Source organism: Mus caroli, chromosome 11 (genome assembly GCF_900094665.2).
Source record: "Mus caroli chromosome 11, CAROLI_EIJ_v1.1, whole genome shotgun sequence".
Taxonomy (NCBI): domain Eukaryota; kingdom Metazoa; phylum Chordata; class Mammalia; order Rodentia; family Muridae; genus Mus; species Mus caroli.
Window position 1 is genome coordinate 5,931,032 of NC_034580.1, and position 17,076 is coordinate 5,948,107.

At 41.3% G+C, this 17,076-nt stretch overlaps 1 protein-coding gene across 1 annotated transcript in view; it reads left to right on the forward strand.

Moving 5' to 3' along the window:
* Abca13 (ATP binding cassette subfamily A member 13) overlaps window positions 1-17,076 on the forward strand; it is a 471,059-nt gene that overhangs the window by 45,851 nt on the left and 408,132 nt on the right. Inside the window, exons 6-9 of the mRNA XM_021177120.1 lie at window positions 2,056-2,219; window positions 3,963-4,093; window positions 7,540-7,673; window positions 15,835-15,999. Of these exons, the coding sequence (XP_021032779.1) occupies window positions 2,056-2,219; window positions 3,963-4,093; window positions 7,540-7,673; window positions 15,835-15,999 (594 nt within the window). The remainder of the gene's footprint in view (window positions 1-2,055; window positions 2,220-3,962; window positions 4,094-7,539; window positions 7,674-15,834; window positions 16,000-17,076) is intronic.

Sequence of the window (17,076 nt, forward strand, 5' to 3'; positions counted from 1 at the left end):
TTCCTTCCCTTCCTTCTTTTCTTTGTTCCCTTCTAGACTGGGTCTTAGATAGCCCAGGTTGGACTCCAACTCTCCATGTCATGAAGGATGGCTTTGAACTCTTGATACTTTTTTCTCTCCAGATACCCAGTGCTGGGATTCCCAGCATATTTTACAATGTTTGGTTTTCTGCTTGATTTTCATTTCGAGCAGAATGTTCTTTGGGGTAATCTCATCAGAGGAGTGAGAAATGAATGATGTCTTTACATGAGCTTTTGTGCTGAGCCATAGGTTGTTGATGGTGAAAGTAGACTTTGGAAAGTAAGGAATCTACTTAGTTACTTATGCAGTACCTATGCATGCCAAAGGTGTAATGCAGATGTGCAGTTAAAAAAAGACAGTAGGTGGTAGTGGAATTCTTAATATATTTAGAAGGTATAACCAGTAGAATCTCTCAGTATACATGAGCAAGAGAAGTCAAAGTGATTCTAGGTGCTTTATCTCAGCAATTGGAAGTACATAATGTCCATTCACTGAGGTAAAAAATGGTTAGTGCAAGTTTCTCTTGGTGGTGTGGTGAGGAGGAGGAAGTGGGGAGGAGAAATCAGGAGATTGACTTGGGTATGCTAGGGATCTATCAAGGTAGTGTTGTCAAGGAGGATGTGGTGACACAAACTGGGTGCTGGACTAAACAGTCTGGGACAGGCATATGGACTTAGAAGGTGTTGGGGCAAAAGTGACACATGAGGGAAGGGTGGAGAGTGTAGATGGAGATGAGGCAGGGAATGCATCTGAGAAGGTGTGGGGAGGATGAGATGGAGATGAAGCTCTGGAAGCCCAGAAAACCTATTGTTAAGGAGATGAGGTGATCCACCATCTTAGCGCTGTGGAGGGACCAATCAGAGAAGCAGCCACTTGAAGAAGCAGCTCAAGGTGGTGGGTAATGTTGACAAAGGAGGCTCCCATGACAAGTGTCTTAAGAGTTTTACTGCTGTGAACAGACATCATGACCAAGGAAACTCTTATAAGGATTTAATTGGGGCTGGCTTACAGGTTCAGAGGTTCAGTCCATTATCATGAAGGTGAGAGCATGGCAGCATCTAGGCAGGCATGGTGCAAAAGTTGCTGAGAGTCCTACATCTTCACCTGAAGGCTGCTTAGCAGAATACTTGCTTTACAGGTAGCTAGGACTAGGATGTAAAAGCCTAGGTCCACAGTGACACACCTATTTCAACAAGGCCATACCTTCAAATAGTGCCACTCCCTGGGCCAAGCTTATTCAAATCATGACATCAAGGGAGGATCCAATAAAGGGGTGGAAGTGTGACTCCTGTCTCCTGGGATAGAATAGGAATAGGCTGGGAAGAGAGCTTATACAGTTCCAGGAGGATATACAGAGGACGGGAAGACTAGGAATAAAAGCTGTTTCTGAGGCCAACAGATGCCCCCCATTGGCTGTCTAATCTAGCTTCAACACCTCCCATTGATGGTCTAATCTAACCTCAGCTGCGGACAGCAGTTGCCTGAGAGCCCAGACTTCTGGTCGCAGCTCTCCATACCAAGCGCTTGCGGAGAGTATTTGCTTTCTGCATATGTTCCCTAGAAGAAGCCAGCTTAGCCTGAGAGGATCCATCAAGGGGGCTGACACTCAAAGCAGCCCTCCTGGGTACCACATAGGTGGTGCCATGACAGGCAATCCTGCTTCTCTTCCCTCTCTTTCATCTCATTCTCTGCATCCTTCCACTCTTTTGTTTTTTACTGCCTTTTCTTCTTCCCTAATTTTTTTCCTTTTTGATAATTTACAGTTATTTTAAATTGAAGATTTTCCTCATGTTTTTAGTAGTGATACTTGATTTTATATATACAAATTTCTGTATTTTCAAAACTTTAGAAGGAACCTAATAATAATTTTAAAATCTTGCCTATTGAACGTAGGAGGAATTAGCCATGAGTTTATTTTATTTATTTATTTATTTATTTATTTATTTATTTATTTATTTTTACATATTTGAAGCATCCTCTCTATTTCTGTCTCATTAAATAGGAAAACTTTTGGGTTTTTTTTTCCCCTATCAGATGGATCTCAATAAGACTGAGGATGTGATATCAAAATTGGAAAGCCTTCACCAGCAGCCTCATATTTGGGATTTTCTACATTCATTGCCTAGACTGTACATGTCCAGTGCTCACTTGGAAGATAGCATGGGTGCTGTGACACACTTTCTCCAGGCGGGTTTGAAGTAAGCAAAAACAACAACAAGCAATCATGTGTGTTATCTCCATAATTTTAGTAGAATGTGTCACTGAGTAATATTTTCATAAGAGACACCCTAATTATGTCCTTCTAAGGCACCTGGAGCCCTTATAGTCTGCCTTTCCCCCATCTGTGTGTACATATCTTACCTGTGGGCAATGGTGTTGTTTAGAGCATATCCAACCATTAGAAAGTTAACATTATCTGATTAACATTTTATTGACTTGTGTCATCTTCCAATGACCACTGATGAAATAGTAGATAAAATACTATACTTAATAATCTTATCATCAGTCTTGATGTGTCTTTCTAAGGTTTTCACTGCTTTCTAAGGTTTTCAAGTGACATAAATATAATAATTTTAGGCAATAATAACAAAGACATCATGCAAGCCTGGTAAGCTCATTGTCTTGCTGACATAACAAGTATAGTGGATCTGACCCCACTGTACTTTATGTCGTGGCCTTCCAACTTTTCAACTAGGGATTTTTATATTAAAGTATTAACTTCACATATACACAGCTCCTTGCAATGCTGACACAGCTGAGGGTTGTCAGGGGTGCCTGTCTCTTGGGTCTCACATTCTGGAACACAGCTCATCTGAGGATCAGACTGAATTTTTGCTGTGCCTTTTGAACTATAATGGATGTTACTGTTGGCAGAGCATGAAGCACATTCTAACATTTTGTAATCTTAAGTATTTGGACAGAGTTGTAATGAACCTCCCTCTGTCCTGCTGCTCTAAGCACTGGACTGATCAGCCATGGACAATGAGAATACTCAGAGTGTTTATAGAAAGGAACAATTTCAAACCAGAAGCTATGATGAGAGTGGCTGACAGTGTCCTCATCTGTGGGTTTCATTTCTGTTCTGTATTCTTTCTATAACAGCAAGAAAATCTACTCATAGTAGGCATTGCTTCCAAGTGATGTTGGGGATTGAGAGAGGGTTTTTAAAAGTCTTGGGATTCTCCTAAAGGCCCAGAGTTGTAGTGAGAGATTTACTTAGTGAGAAGCCACATGGAGATTACTTGCTTGGAACCATGATGTTGCTGGTGTTAGCCTCAGTCTGCTAAAATACACACAGTTCCACTTCAGCTGAAAATGATTCTGACCTGTAACAGAAATTATTTATAATAATATATTTACAATATATATAAATATAATAAAATATTTACAATAATATATATTGTCATCTTAAAAATAGAATGTATAACATAGTCCTATAACTCCCTCTATCCAAAGTCCCTTTTTCTGTAAAATAGTTTGACAAACACTGATTGTCCCATGAACTTTTTAGATCTTTGGATAGAACACATATCTCTTTTTAGGAGCATAGTATGTTGTCCAGGTATTAGACTGACTCAAAGCAGTCAAACTAACTGCTCATCCTCCTTTCATATTGTGTACTCTGTCTGGCCTTGTCAGATGCCAAAAGAGGCAGAAAGACCCAAGGCTGAGCAAAAATAATGTCTGTGGTAGAGCACCCTGAAGCAAGATGTGCGTAAAAGTCACTCCAGAATATTCCAAGAAAAGAACTCATTTCTGCTTACTCTCCTACCTATGGAGTTAGGGTCTCATTAAACCGAGCAGAATGCAGACACACTATTATCTGGCAACATCCTTGAGCAGGGCTGGTGTCTGACCGATGGGAATGACATAAGTCTGAAATTGATACCACTTGGTTGACTACTAATTTACTCACTCTGCTTGGTTTGCTTTTGTTCTAGTTCATTAGCATCTCTGGGAGATTTGGATTGGCTACCCCTGCACCAGACCATCCCCCAGGTTTCTAGACATGTTCTGAACGTGACCATCTCCACCCTGAGGTTTCTGCAGCAGCACAGAGCTGTTGTCAATGGTGAGAGACTCTGAGAGCTGGGGCTGTATTGGGGATATTCCACTCTTGCAATATGTTAGCAAGCACAGAGACATAGAGCTCTTTAAAGAATTGATTAATTAAAATATCAACCCAATATTCACTGTTTCTGTTAGTAAGACAGACATATGATTAAAATTTGCATATCAAAACTGACTTTCTACAGTTGTTGAATTCTGCAGTTATTGCAAATAAGAATTACACTTATATTTTAAACAACTGATTTTTTAAAAAAATCCTTAAGTTTTAAGCTGACTTTTAAGTTCAGACAAACCATTTGTTCTTTAATTTTTTTAACCTTTCCCTTTTTAAGCTCTTATTGGGAAGACATTCCAGTCCCCTGTAAGTGGATTGGAGGCAGTGGGAGACAGTGAGGTCATTCAAAGAAAGCACACTATTGTGTATGTAACAAGTAGCCCTCCTTAGGGAAGGAAAGGGGATCCCTTATTTTCTTGACTCGAACATTATTAAGTTGTCATTGGATTTGATTCCTGTTGGCTCTTTCTTTGATTAATTTTCTATGGGAAGTGTAGTGGGAGAACAGTGTGGTTAGAATTTATCTTTTATCATCTGTTGCCTATGTGTAACCATCCAACCATCCACCTATCCACTTGATTGTTTATCTGCCCATCACCTCTCTACTCATTTATATATCAGTTAAGTATTTCCAACCCACTCATCCCATCATTGCTACTCCACCAATACCACCAATCTACTTATTTCATTTATGACCTGAAAAGGAAATGGTTCTCTCCCCACCCTCCCCCATCTCTCTCCACCTTACACATCACTCAAGTACTCTATCATTTTTCTATAACCCAATACTTAAAACCATATTTTATTTTTCATTCTATGCATATGTGTGTGGGCTTGCACACATGAGTGTAGTACCCACAGAGGTAAGAAGAGGGCATCCGGTTCCCTGGAACTGGAGTTGGAGGCAGTTGTGATCCACTGGTTATAGGCACTGGGAGTTTAAATAACTGAGGACTTAGTCCCCAACAAGATTCACTTCTAACCACTGAACTTTAGCATCCACCCTCCATGTAATCTGTTTTTACACAAATTCATTGAGATTTATATATTAGACAAGTATTTGTTTGAGTGGCTAGGCTTATCTGGCTGCATGATATTTTATTTGTGAATTGATTACAGTAAAGTGACTTTACATTAAAAATTTGTTTCATTTAGAGGTAGTATCTCACTAAGTTTCCCAGGCTGGTCTTGAACATGTAATCTTCTGGACTCAGTTTCCCAAGTAACTGGGATCATAGTTATCAGTGAGGAGTGGTTCTTGCATTCAGAGATGTTATGCTTTAAAGGAGCTAAAGATGTTAACACTTAACACAGAAAAGAGAGAGAGAGAGAGAAAAAGAGAGAGAGAGAGAGAGAGAGAGAGAGAGAGAGAGAGAGAACAGAGAGAGGACCTGGCATCTTTTTCTTCTGGAACAGCTTCAGAGAAGAGTTTCAAAGAATATTAGAATTTGTTAGCATGACCAAGGAGCATTTTCTGAAAAAGGGAACAGTGTTTGATATGTAGGGACTTGCCAGGAGTGAGCAGTGCTCAATGGTCAGTGTGTCTGAGGTATGACAGGCAGTGTCAGAGATGGGCTCAGAAAGGGAGTCAGGTACAGCATCAATGGCCAATGGAGCAGTAGCTTCAGGAGTACTCTGGAGGCACAGGTGAGTAAGGGTTGGAGAGACACTTCCCATTGGACTTTTACTTTTGGTGGCTCAGTTTCCCAAGCTATTCAAAGCATTGGTTTCACAGAGATTCCTGTAGACCCAGATACATTTCTCCTGCTGTACGTGCAACCTAACACAACATTGTTCCTTCAACATGCCTTCCTTTACCTCAAGTTTCATCTGCTGCTTGGGACTCAGGATGATAAATCTTATGGAGAGGGTGGGTTTCTTTGAGTTTTTATTTTCGTATGAAGGGAGCTAGGCTATTAAGGATCAGCTCAATTTTTATATCAATTTAGTTCTACCGGATGCTATTTCTTAAGTCCAGATTGAAAGACTGAAGGTGGAGTAGGAGATATATTAAAACACCACACTGAAAGATTTTATGTGACCTCAATTTTAGCAAGCTATTTGGAAGCAGAAATTTGTGCAAATCATCCACATTATAACATTCAATTTAGCTTACAATTGAAGATAAAATTACTTTAAAGAATGTAATTAAAACAATTTTATATCCATTTGAGTCAGAGTTAAGAAATATGATTATAGAATAGACCTCTAGAGACCACTAAAAATTGTCTTCATTTCTCTTGTCTCCAAGAAAAACGCTTTGCCTGGTGACCAGATTACCGTGCATGGAGGAAAGGGATGGAGGCCCAGTCACATGATTCACTGACATTATTAATTCACAAGATCTGAACATGGCACTCTTTAGCTACAAATTTCAAAATCATATTGCCCTTCAGTTTTCAAGAGTATTAGCTTTCTTTTCTAAAGCCTTTTAGTAGGCTGTTGACACTATTTTTTCTGCTCTTTTCTGGAACTCTGTGTTTAATTCTAATGAGGTATGGTATCAGTAGGTATGGGTATTTACAACTCAGGTTTGGGAATAACATATTTTGGGCATAAGAACAATTTTATTCTAGGAATGCGATTTTAAATAATGAGATGAAATCTTACTCTTTTTTGTTCCATGTTACTGTGAACAAGAATCTCTCTTTTGTCCCATGTATCCACACCATATATACTGGCTACATATTAATTGGCTAGCAGCCAGTAGTACTTTTGTTTATCAGATCAGCTGTCCTGGCACAAAAATGCTTTTGTTTAAGTAACCTTTTTAAATGGTAGCCTCAAAGTACAAAGAGGAATTTATATTTTGGAAATTTTATTGAGGCACATTATTTTTTCATTATTCATCACTTAAATGTCTTACTATGCCTACTTTGTAAATTAAAGTTTTCTATGGGTATGTATAGGTAGAAAAAAATTACTATATCCAGAGTTTGGATATATATGTTTTCAGGCATCTGATAGGGACGTTGCAAAGTGTTCTCTGAGCATGAGGGGTGATGATTGTACCAGCTTTTAGTCTTCTTTAAACCTACTTATTTATTTTATACATATTTGTGCATACACACATTTGTGTGTAAGATTGAGTGAGTCTATATGTATCCTGTGTATTTAGATGCCTATAGAGCCAAGAAGTCATGAGAACCCATAAAATTGGAGTTACAAGTGAGCCAACATGTGGGTGCTAGGAACTAAGCCTGGATTCCCTGCAAAACAGTAAACACCCTTAACTTTTGAACCACCTCTCCAGCTAATGTTTTTATTTATCCCAAATGGTATTCAATGGTGATTAGGTTTAATTTTTTATTCACTTAGAAGAAAAATATTATTTTGTTTATTATTACAGGTATATCTGAATATTAAAATAACTAATACATCTGTGTTCACAGAGACCAAATACCATCTGTCCCTGAAGAATATGGTGTGGGATCCCCAGAAAGTCCAGTCTGATCTCAAATCCCAATTTGGTTTCAATGACCTTCAAATGCAACACATCCTGAATTACTCAGCGAAGCTGGAGGAGGTATGTACACTTGTCTTCTTCTTATGGCATTGGCCATCCTTCAAGTGACTCTAGAATGTTCTCACCCCCCCACCCCCATGAATCTGCCTCTCACATCCAACTGCAACCCAAACTTTTAGATAACATGTGAATTTATACAGCCTTGTCACCACACCCCAAACAACAATATATAGTAATTATTTATAGAGTACACATCAGGTTAGCTATTTTAAGTCATCTGGAAATGAGTTAAACTATATAGGCATAAGTTTGTAGCTTTAAACAAACACCACACCATTTTGAATGAGAGAATTTGATGTCTGTGGGCTTTGAAACCTTTGAAGAATCCAGAAATCAATGCTCCACAGAAGTAGAGTGAGAACTGTATATCACTGGGGCAAGCTGGGTAGTGACAGTGGGAGATGGTAGCTAGAAAGGTGAAATCTGCTTCTGACCTTCAAACTCCTTAGACAAAATAGCCCTTAGAAATGTCCCTTTCTTTCCTTATCATTTTATCTCAACACTTAGGTGGTACAAAAGTGATAGGAACTTGATTACTCTGGGAACCCTCAGCATGAGAATCCAGGCCAGGCCAGGCCAGGCCAGGTGGAGATGTGATTTTTTACCAACTAGAACAGCAAGTATAGCTTTAGGCAGGAAAATTAGACTCAGTGGGAGCAGATATGTGGAGGATTCTCCAGGCAAAGAGAAAATGGATATGAGAGGAGATGGGCTAGCCGAAATTAAGCCTCAGTTACTAAACTAGAAGAAATAAAGATGTTGTCTTAGCCCATCCTTAGTACATGGTTCACATAGATACTGCTGAGGCTCTGTGGGTGTCTTTTGTTTGCTGAGCCACTTTCTGAAGCTTCAGACAATTTGTGTAGCTGCCTGCGGCCACATCAACTGGATTCCTGAGTGGGAGGCAGGAGCTGTATGGGAGAGATTGACGAGAGGAATAATGGAGGCCAAGTCATGTTTCTGTTCAAGGCCCCCAAGTTTACTAAGTAGAGTCTGTGCTTATAAAGAGGGGAGGCCCATCCCCCGCCAATCCATTCTTGGTGGCTGTCACCAGCCTGTAGATGATCTGCCAGATGCCAGGGGCCTCTCAGCAGGTAGCAGTGTCTTGGAGAAGAGCAGCAGTAGGTGACAGAACAATAGAGCCATCTAAGTCGGAAGGTTCTACCCCAGGTGGTCTCATACTCAGTGGCAGCGAGGTAAAGCCAGCCTATTCAAGGCTGGGGGAGGCTACAAATTTGGAGGCCCTTCTACTTTGCAGTAGGTACAGGAACACACACTTGCATCCTTGGTTTGTGAACCTCCTTCTCTCAGATCCCACCTATGTCTTTAGGTCTTTTCTTGTAGAAAAGACATACCTCCTTTTGGAGTCTTGGAGTAAACTGGGGGTAGGATTTAGTTTATTTTCCTATGATTTTTCATGTCCCTGTGAGTAACAACTTTCCCCTGATATATTAGCCATGCTTTGAACATAGTCTTCTAATCCCAAGCTTTTTTTTTGGAAAAGTCAGTTCATAAATATTTTAAATATTATTTGGAGAAGAATTCTTTGTGAGGTAATTATGACTAGATAAAGTCATGGAGTGGTTAACTCATGATGACATTGGTGGCTTTATTAGTGAAGGAAGAGACATAAGTGCTATACTTACCCTGACTGACCATGAAATGTTTGATGACATGTTCCGATGAAGAATAAGGCCCTCATCAGATGTCAAGAAGAAGCCAGGTCCACATTCTTAGACTTGCTAGCCTGTCGCAGGTCCTCTGAGCCGGACACGAATAACACAGACACCAAGTTGGGTTCACGCAGCAACTTTACTTTGGGCTTTTTCTTTTACAGCTCCCTTCCCCAGCAGCTTCTTCTTAGGGCAAGGGCTAAACTACTCCTATTCTACTTCTACTCACAGCAAGGGCTAAAATTCTCCACTACTCTACTTTCTACTTCTACCTAGGGCAAGGGCTAAAACTCCTCACTACTCTACTTCCGGCTTCTACCTAGTGCAAGGGCTAGACTCCTCACTACTCTACTTCTGGCTTCTACCTAGGGCCAGGGCTAAAAAACAACTCCTTGCCACTCGAGAATCCTCTCTCTCTAGCTCCACCCCACCTCATCCAATCAGAATTCACACATGCTCCAGGCATAAGCTTAGGTCGTTCACAGATTGGCTGACAGATCTGGATCACGAGGAACTGTCCAGCCGAGGAACTGTCCAGCCTAGCAGGCAGCCCATGCATGCAGCCTCACTCTCTGTGCTCAGGCAAGGCAGTAAACAAGTGGTTTTCACGGGGCCTGTGGCCGCACCTGCTTCCCACATCTCCCCCTTTTTGTTTTATTAGCAGCTCTGGGATCATCATCTGTCTTAGGTTGCCCCCATCCATGCCACATCCTTACCCATCATGGGAGTGACGAACTCACTTTCACCATCCTGTCTTAGGTTGGTATGCGCACGTGAGGGTCTTACCCATCATTGATTACTGATTCAGCATATTGAGCCAACGTTGGGGGGATGTTCCTGCTTCCAAGGCTGCCATAGCCTACACTAAAGCTCATTTATCAGCCCTGTGCCGCCTTCGCATACGTGCCATCCACCAAAGCATTCCTCCACACACAACAGTCAGGAGGAGCTCTCAAAAGGCTATCCCTCCCCAATTTTTTAAGAGTCCCACAGTTCCCTGGATGATCTCCAGGCATTGCTTTGCAGTTGCAATCTCTACATGGGTGTTGTTCACTGCAACAATCGATGTTCGCAATTCCTTCATCTTTGTGTCAAGATCATGACTCCAATTTCCTAGCAGCACCGCACCAATTGCACACAACAGGTTTGCAGCTCTGGAAAAATTCTGATACTGAACATAGATTACACACATTCCTGACATATGAGTCAAGCTCTGGCTAAGGGTGTTAATTGGTGAGGAGATTGTAAATCAGAATCTCCTTTTAAAATATCGAATAACGGGCATAACTCTACATTGGGAAGATTACAATAGGGCTGAATCCAAATGATATCTCCTAACAATTTCTGAAAATCATTCAAGGTATTCATTTTATCCATCCTTAGTTCCAGCTTTAGTGGATCGACAACAGCATCTCTCAATTTAGTACCTAAATAGTGTTTTATGTCTGTCTTTTGAACCTTTTCTGGGGCTCTCACCAAATTCCACTTCTCCAAGAGGTATTTAGTTAGGGTCCCAAATACCTATTCCACTTCCACATTAGAGGATCCACAAATAGACCCTTCAGAGCTAGATTCCTTCTTCTCTTTCTTATCTTTGGTTTGTTGTCTAAGCTGTTTAGGCTTTTGGCGGCTAGCCTGAGAAGCAATCTCCTTATTGTACTTTCCACTGGCATCCCTCAAGCACGCCCCGACCAAGATCCAGATGACTAACATTTTTTCTGTCATTTTAGTCGCAGTTGAATCCATGTTGCTGAAATTCCCTTCATCTCTATTCCTGAGAACCTTAGTGCTCCGTTCTTTTTTCTTGGGAACCTTACCTTCGCCTCTATACCTGAGAACCTTAATAGCCCCTAATCCAGGAACCTAATTGTCTCTAACCGAGAACTTGAATCATCCCACTAACCGGGAACCTAATAGTCTCTAACTGAGAACTTTAATGCTTCGTCCCTTTTTTCCCCAGGAACCTTACAGGCCTGTGCTTTCTTTAAATACCATTGCTTAACAAAAATTTCCTTACTGCTGTTTGCCAAAATTTCTTACCGCTGTTTACTAAGGTTTCCTTACGTCTGTTTACCAAAATTTCCCTACCGATGTTTAACAAAATTTCCTACCGCTGTTTACCAAAAATTTCCTACCACTGTTTACCAAAAATTTTTCTACCACTGTTTATCAAAAATTTTCCTACCGCTGTTTACTAACAATTTTCCTACCACTTTTTACTAAAATTTTTTCTACTTAGCTTTGTTGACCAATGTGATGAGTTCCCCATTCCCCATACGGGCCACTATTTGTCGCAGGTCCTCCGAGCCGGTGGCTACACGAATGACACAGACTCCAAGTCGGGTTCATGCAGCAACCTTACTTTGGGCTTTTTCTTTTACAGCTCCCTTCCCCAGCAGCTTCTTCTTAGGGCAAAGGCTAAACTACTCCTATTCTACTTCTACTCACAGCAAGGGCTAAAACTCTCCACTACTCTACTACTAGTTTCTACCTAGGGCAAGGACTAAAACTCCTCACTACTCTATTTCTGGCTTCTACCTAGGGCAAGGGCTAAACAACTCCTCACTACTCTACTTCTGGCTTCTACCTAGGGCCAGGGCTGTAAAACAACTCCTCGCCACTTAAGACTCCTCTCTCTCTAGCTCCACCCCATCTCATCCAATCAGAATTCACACACGCTCCAGGCACAAGCTTAGGTCGTTCACAGATTGGCTGACAGATCTGGATCATGAGGAACTGTCCAGCCTGGCAGGCAGCCCATGCATGCAGCCTCACTGTGCATGCTCAGGCAAGGCAGTAAGCAAGTGGGTTTCACGGGGCCTGTGACTGCACCCGCTTCCCACACTAGTCTCTATACTCTTGAGCTCTGTGAACCCAAGAAGCTCACTGGGTTTAGGCAGTTTGTCTATCACCTGACACACAGGATGATCTGACCATTTTATGAAATATCTCTATCTTACCTGTTCCATAGCTGCTGTAGTTGAGACACAAAGCCCAAGTAGTCTGTCTTTTAATCCATCCTCTCAGTTTTTATGGCACAATTTTGTCATTGTGTTACAATAATAGTCAAGTAAAATGATAGAACTTTTACATTGGAAAGACAATCATTTTGAGTTTAAGATTAAGTGGAAAATAGGAAAGATCCCAATGAAATTATAGATGTGGATATTGTAAGACCCCAATTCAATATGACTCCCAGACCCCTAGAAACAAAGCCAGCATGAAGCTCTTTGTTCTCTTACCTGGCAGCCTGAGAAGTAGATAACCACTGGATGACCCACCCAGGCACCTGACTTATTGTGTAAAGGACTGACCAGGAATGTTTGCCTAAGATAGCCTGTAACCCCTCCACCAGAGATGAGCTATAACTCATCACCCCTATTCTTATGATGTTTACTCAGCTTCCCCATCCCTTGTGGAATGTTTGCCTAAGATGGCCTATAACCCTTCCGTCAAAGATGAGCTGAAACTCATCACCCCCATTCTTATGGTATTTACTCAGCTTCCCCTTTCTTTGTGGTTTCTTCCCTTAATACCCCCTCTCCCAGCTACTCAAAGTGCCACGGTCCTCTATCCCTATGGGGTGCACAGGGTGCATGACTGTGGGCTGGAGAGCTCTTGAAATAAAAAAAAAATCCTCTTGCTGTTTGCATCAAGACTATTTCTCGTGAGTGATTTGGGGGGTCGCCTCTCCTGAGTCAGACTGTGGGGGAGTCCTCACATTGTGGGTCTTTCAGATATAAGGTCTTTAGATATAGAATATTATAGGTATTTTATACCATGTGATTACAGTGCCTATTTCTGCTCTAGCATGAGAACAACTCAAAGCCACACCTAGACATTGCTGTTAGAAGTCCAACATGAGCCTTCTTGGTCCAAAATCAATGTATCTTCAGCACTGCCTTTCTTCTGAAGGACATAGATATTGTTGTAGAGAAAATATCTTTCTTCCTTTAGTCTTCTAGTTCAGTAGCTATTCTTACAAATTAAAGTAAAAGGAATAAAAAAGGCTAGAGAAAACTCAACTTTAACTATGTAGGTATATGCATGGCAGTTGACAAAGACACTGGCCAAGGAGGCAACCTGGTGACTGAGGCTTATACAGCACAATAGTCTAAAAACAGAATAGGGTATGGACCTCCACTAAGTGAGGGAAGCAATGGCAGGACAGGGCAGCCTCTAGGTGAGCAGAGCGGGCAGGACAGATTTTCTCTTCCTAGTATGACATCATTTGTGTAAACAGAAGCTTCCTCTATTAAAAAGGAAAATGTCTTCTGGAGTTTTAGATAAGGGAAATGGTTGGAAGCTTTTCCTGCACCTGCTGACTTTCAGTGTCCATTAGCTCAAAATAACTCCTATGCTAAAGGGTTATGTTTTGGAGTGGTGCAATCTGGGATTTTTCATGCCCTGCCCCTTTTATTGCATTTTTCATTGTCCACAGGCTGTCCCTGGTCCCTGCTTATAGTTTCTCCTCTATCTGTAAAGTCAACAGTTTACCAGGATTTATCTTATGCAACTTCTCTGATAGTCTTTTGTATACTGGTATTGGTAACGAGGGCTTTTGTGATTACATTGAACCTACTTGATAATTGGGATAATCTATTATTTTGTCAATTGATTGACACTTTAATTCCATCTGCAAACTCAAGTTTTACTGGTTATTCAACCTAACATGTTCATAAGCCCTGGGGTCTAGGATATGAAAACCTCAGGGTCAGTGGTTTTGCTTCCCACTTTTGTAAAACCCATGAATGACTGTTTTCTATTTGTGTGTTCAGATCCCCTCTATGTCTAGTCTGACTTATGTCCCTATATTTCCTTGCCTGTTGGAAGGGGGTCACCATACACTGCCCTGGGCTAAAGTGGGATGTATATTTGCCTTTTATCCTTATATTGATCTTTTTCTGTCTCCACAAAGTGATTCATTGAGTACCTTGTCTATGGGTTCTCTGTGATTTCCCTTACTTCAGCCTCAGAGCTCCTATGACTTCTTCAGACTCCATGACAGGGCCTGTCAATGGGAACTTGCTGTCGGCACATGCTACCCTGCATACTACACAGACTCACCATCTAGGCATCCACAAGGTCATATCTTTCTAATGTGATACATAACCTTGGTATTACTTTCAGTTGGGGGAAAAAAACCTCAAAACAAAACCCCGAGGGGCTGTGTGACTTTGATAGTCATAAGTGAATAATTTTCAGCTGAGTCCTAAGGAAAAGTGTGTGATGAACAAAGAAACTTCATTGTTCCTTGATTATGGCTATTGTCTTAGTCCAGTCTGGTGTTGAAATTACAGAGCTTGGAAGCTATGCCCCAGAAACTCTTTTCTCATAACTCTGGAGGCTGAAAATCTGAGGACAGCGTACCAAGGGACTGTCTGTCTGGTTAACCTCCACCATCTAGTTCTAAGACAGTGTCTTCTCACTGTGCCCTTACACAGTCCAAAGGATGAATGACAAGCTCATCAAACACCCCCTTCATATAAGAAGCATTAGTTCTATCATGACAGCTACTTCCACATGATCTCGTTGTCGCCTGTGCTAATCATCTCTCCATTACTGTGGCAACTGCCTGAGATTTTGATGATCTTAATGGAAGAAAGGTTCCTTTGGCTCAGTTTCAGAAGTATCATAGGTTCCTTGGCACCATTGTTCTTGGGGTAGTAAGTGGGATAATACATCATTGTGGGAAGCAGCTGGTGAAGGAAGCTATTTACTTCATGGTAGCCTAGAAGCAAAGACAGAAGAAGGGAAGAGGGTCCCATTATCATGTAAAATAGCATACCCCTGATGATCTGATTTTTTTCCCTTCTAAGCCTTATCTCCTAAGGTCACCTTCTAATATCATCCCATGTCCCTCTGGAAACTACCACATCTAAACTATAGCGTATCCCAGAGGCCCTACTCCTTCACATTGTGACCTTGTGGGTCATAGCTTCCATGTAGGCATTTTAAAGCCATGAAAACAATTCTGATGGCACTACAGTTATTGTAAGAATCCAGAGTGTAGCTCATTTTGCCACACACAATGGTAGAGTAGTTTCAAAGAGTTAATACACAAAAGAGAATTGGTTCAAAATGGTAAAGCAATGTCTAACCAGGATGCAATGTTAATCATTCTTATTTTGCCTGCTTTTGATAACTACAAAAGACAGCAAAGTACCACTGTTAGTTCAGAGTATCAACTACTGGCTTAGTCTGTGATGGCTTTGGTGGGGGCAATGTTCGACTCAACCAAATATCTTTTTCCTGGAGAACTAGCAGCTCCTGTTGCTGTCCTGATTCTAAAATAACAGGACCTATTTTGTCCTTGACTCTAGAAGCCTCCCCTCAGGAAAAATAACAGACATTTTGATGATACTTTCCAGTGTTTAATCATGTGAACACATGAGCCTTGACTCCAGCAAGACTGGGAAATTATTTTGAAAGAAAAACATTCAAAGAAAAACAGCTTCACTTCTAAGTAATTTTTATGTTGTTTCCAGATTCCTACACACAGCTTCCTAGAGAGGATGGTATGTTCCATCTTGTCCAACACTTCTGAGGATGAAGCCGAGAGCAAGGGCTACCAGGCAGACTGTCATCCCAAGTGGTCAGCAGTCAAGAACTACATCATCCATGCAGTCAGTTGGCTGAAGCTATATGGACAGGTGCTGTTATATGTCCGGATGCTCTGAGTGCAGATCTTTGCTCCTCATGTCACTCATTATATGATTCTATGACTTTTCCTGGGAAAGATTATAGGTCTTCCATATCTGGTCTTTGTGACCTCCTCTCACATACATCAAACAGCCTTAACTCATCAAACTCTCAGCCAAAGATACCAAAACATTTGCCGTAAGCACACCTGTTAGCTAAGAAGTTCCTAAATTCAAATTTTGTATGTTATGTTCCTGTTGCTGGCATGTAAGATCTCTTGGGTCACTTTGGCTGATAGCTATGCAAATTACTTTTGGCTCATGCTTTTTTTCCCTTGAAATATTGTGCAAAAATAATGACTGATATCAAGGCACACCAACTGTCTTCATAGACGTAAGGGCAAAGGGTGTGCATGTGTGTTTCAGAGGAGCGAGGCTGGTGTGTAGAGGAGTTCCTTGCTTAGTAGAAACTTGATAGCTCCAAAACCCACAGTACCCCTTGTTAGCTCATAGCTCCATTCCTTTTTTTTTTTTTTTTCTTTTTCTTTTTTTTCGAGACAGGGTTTCTCTGTGTAACCCTGGCTATCCTGGAACTCACTTTCTAGACCAGGCTGGCCGTGAACTCAGAAATCCGCCTGCCTCTGCGTCCCGAGTGCTGGGATTAAAGGCGTGCACCATCACGCCCAGCTCTGTAGCTCCATTCCTTGAGATACATGGGCACTAACAGGATACTCTCCTACCACAGTACCACCCATTCTTTGTCAAATGTCATATCTACTTGCATCGTTTTTGCTCTGGAGAACTCACCGCAATAAAACCTTCATCCCTTCCAAACATGCATGACTGATAAAGGTCAGAACCTCAAGTATTGGATAACATAAATGATCAGAAAATTATACAAGGCTGTTCACTTGGCAGTGTGTACCGTATTCATCACTGCGGTGATGAAGAGAGTGCTGAGGAAACCAGAATCTAAAGTGTTAATGTGGGTTGCTAGTCAAGCCCCCATCAGTCGACCTGCATTTGCATCATGCATATCATCACCATCTGATCTGGGCACAAGACACTTGAACAGCACGGATGATGACC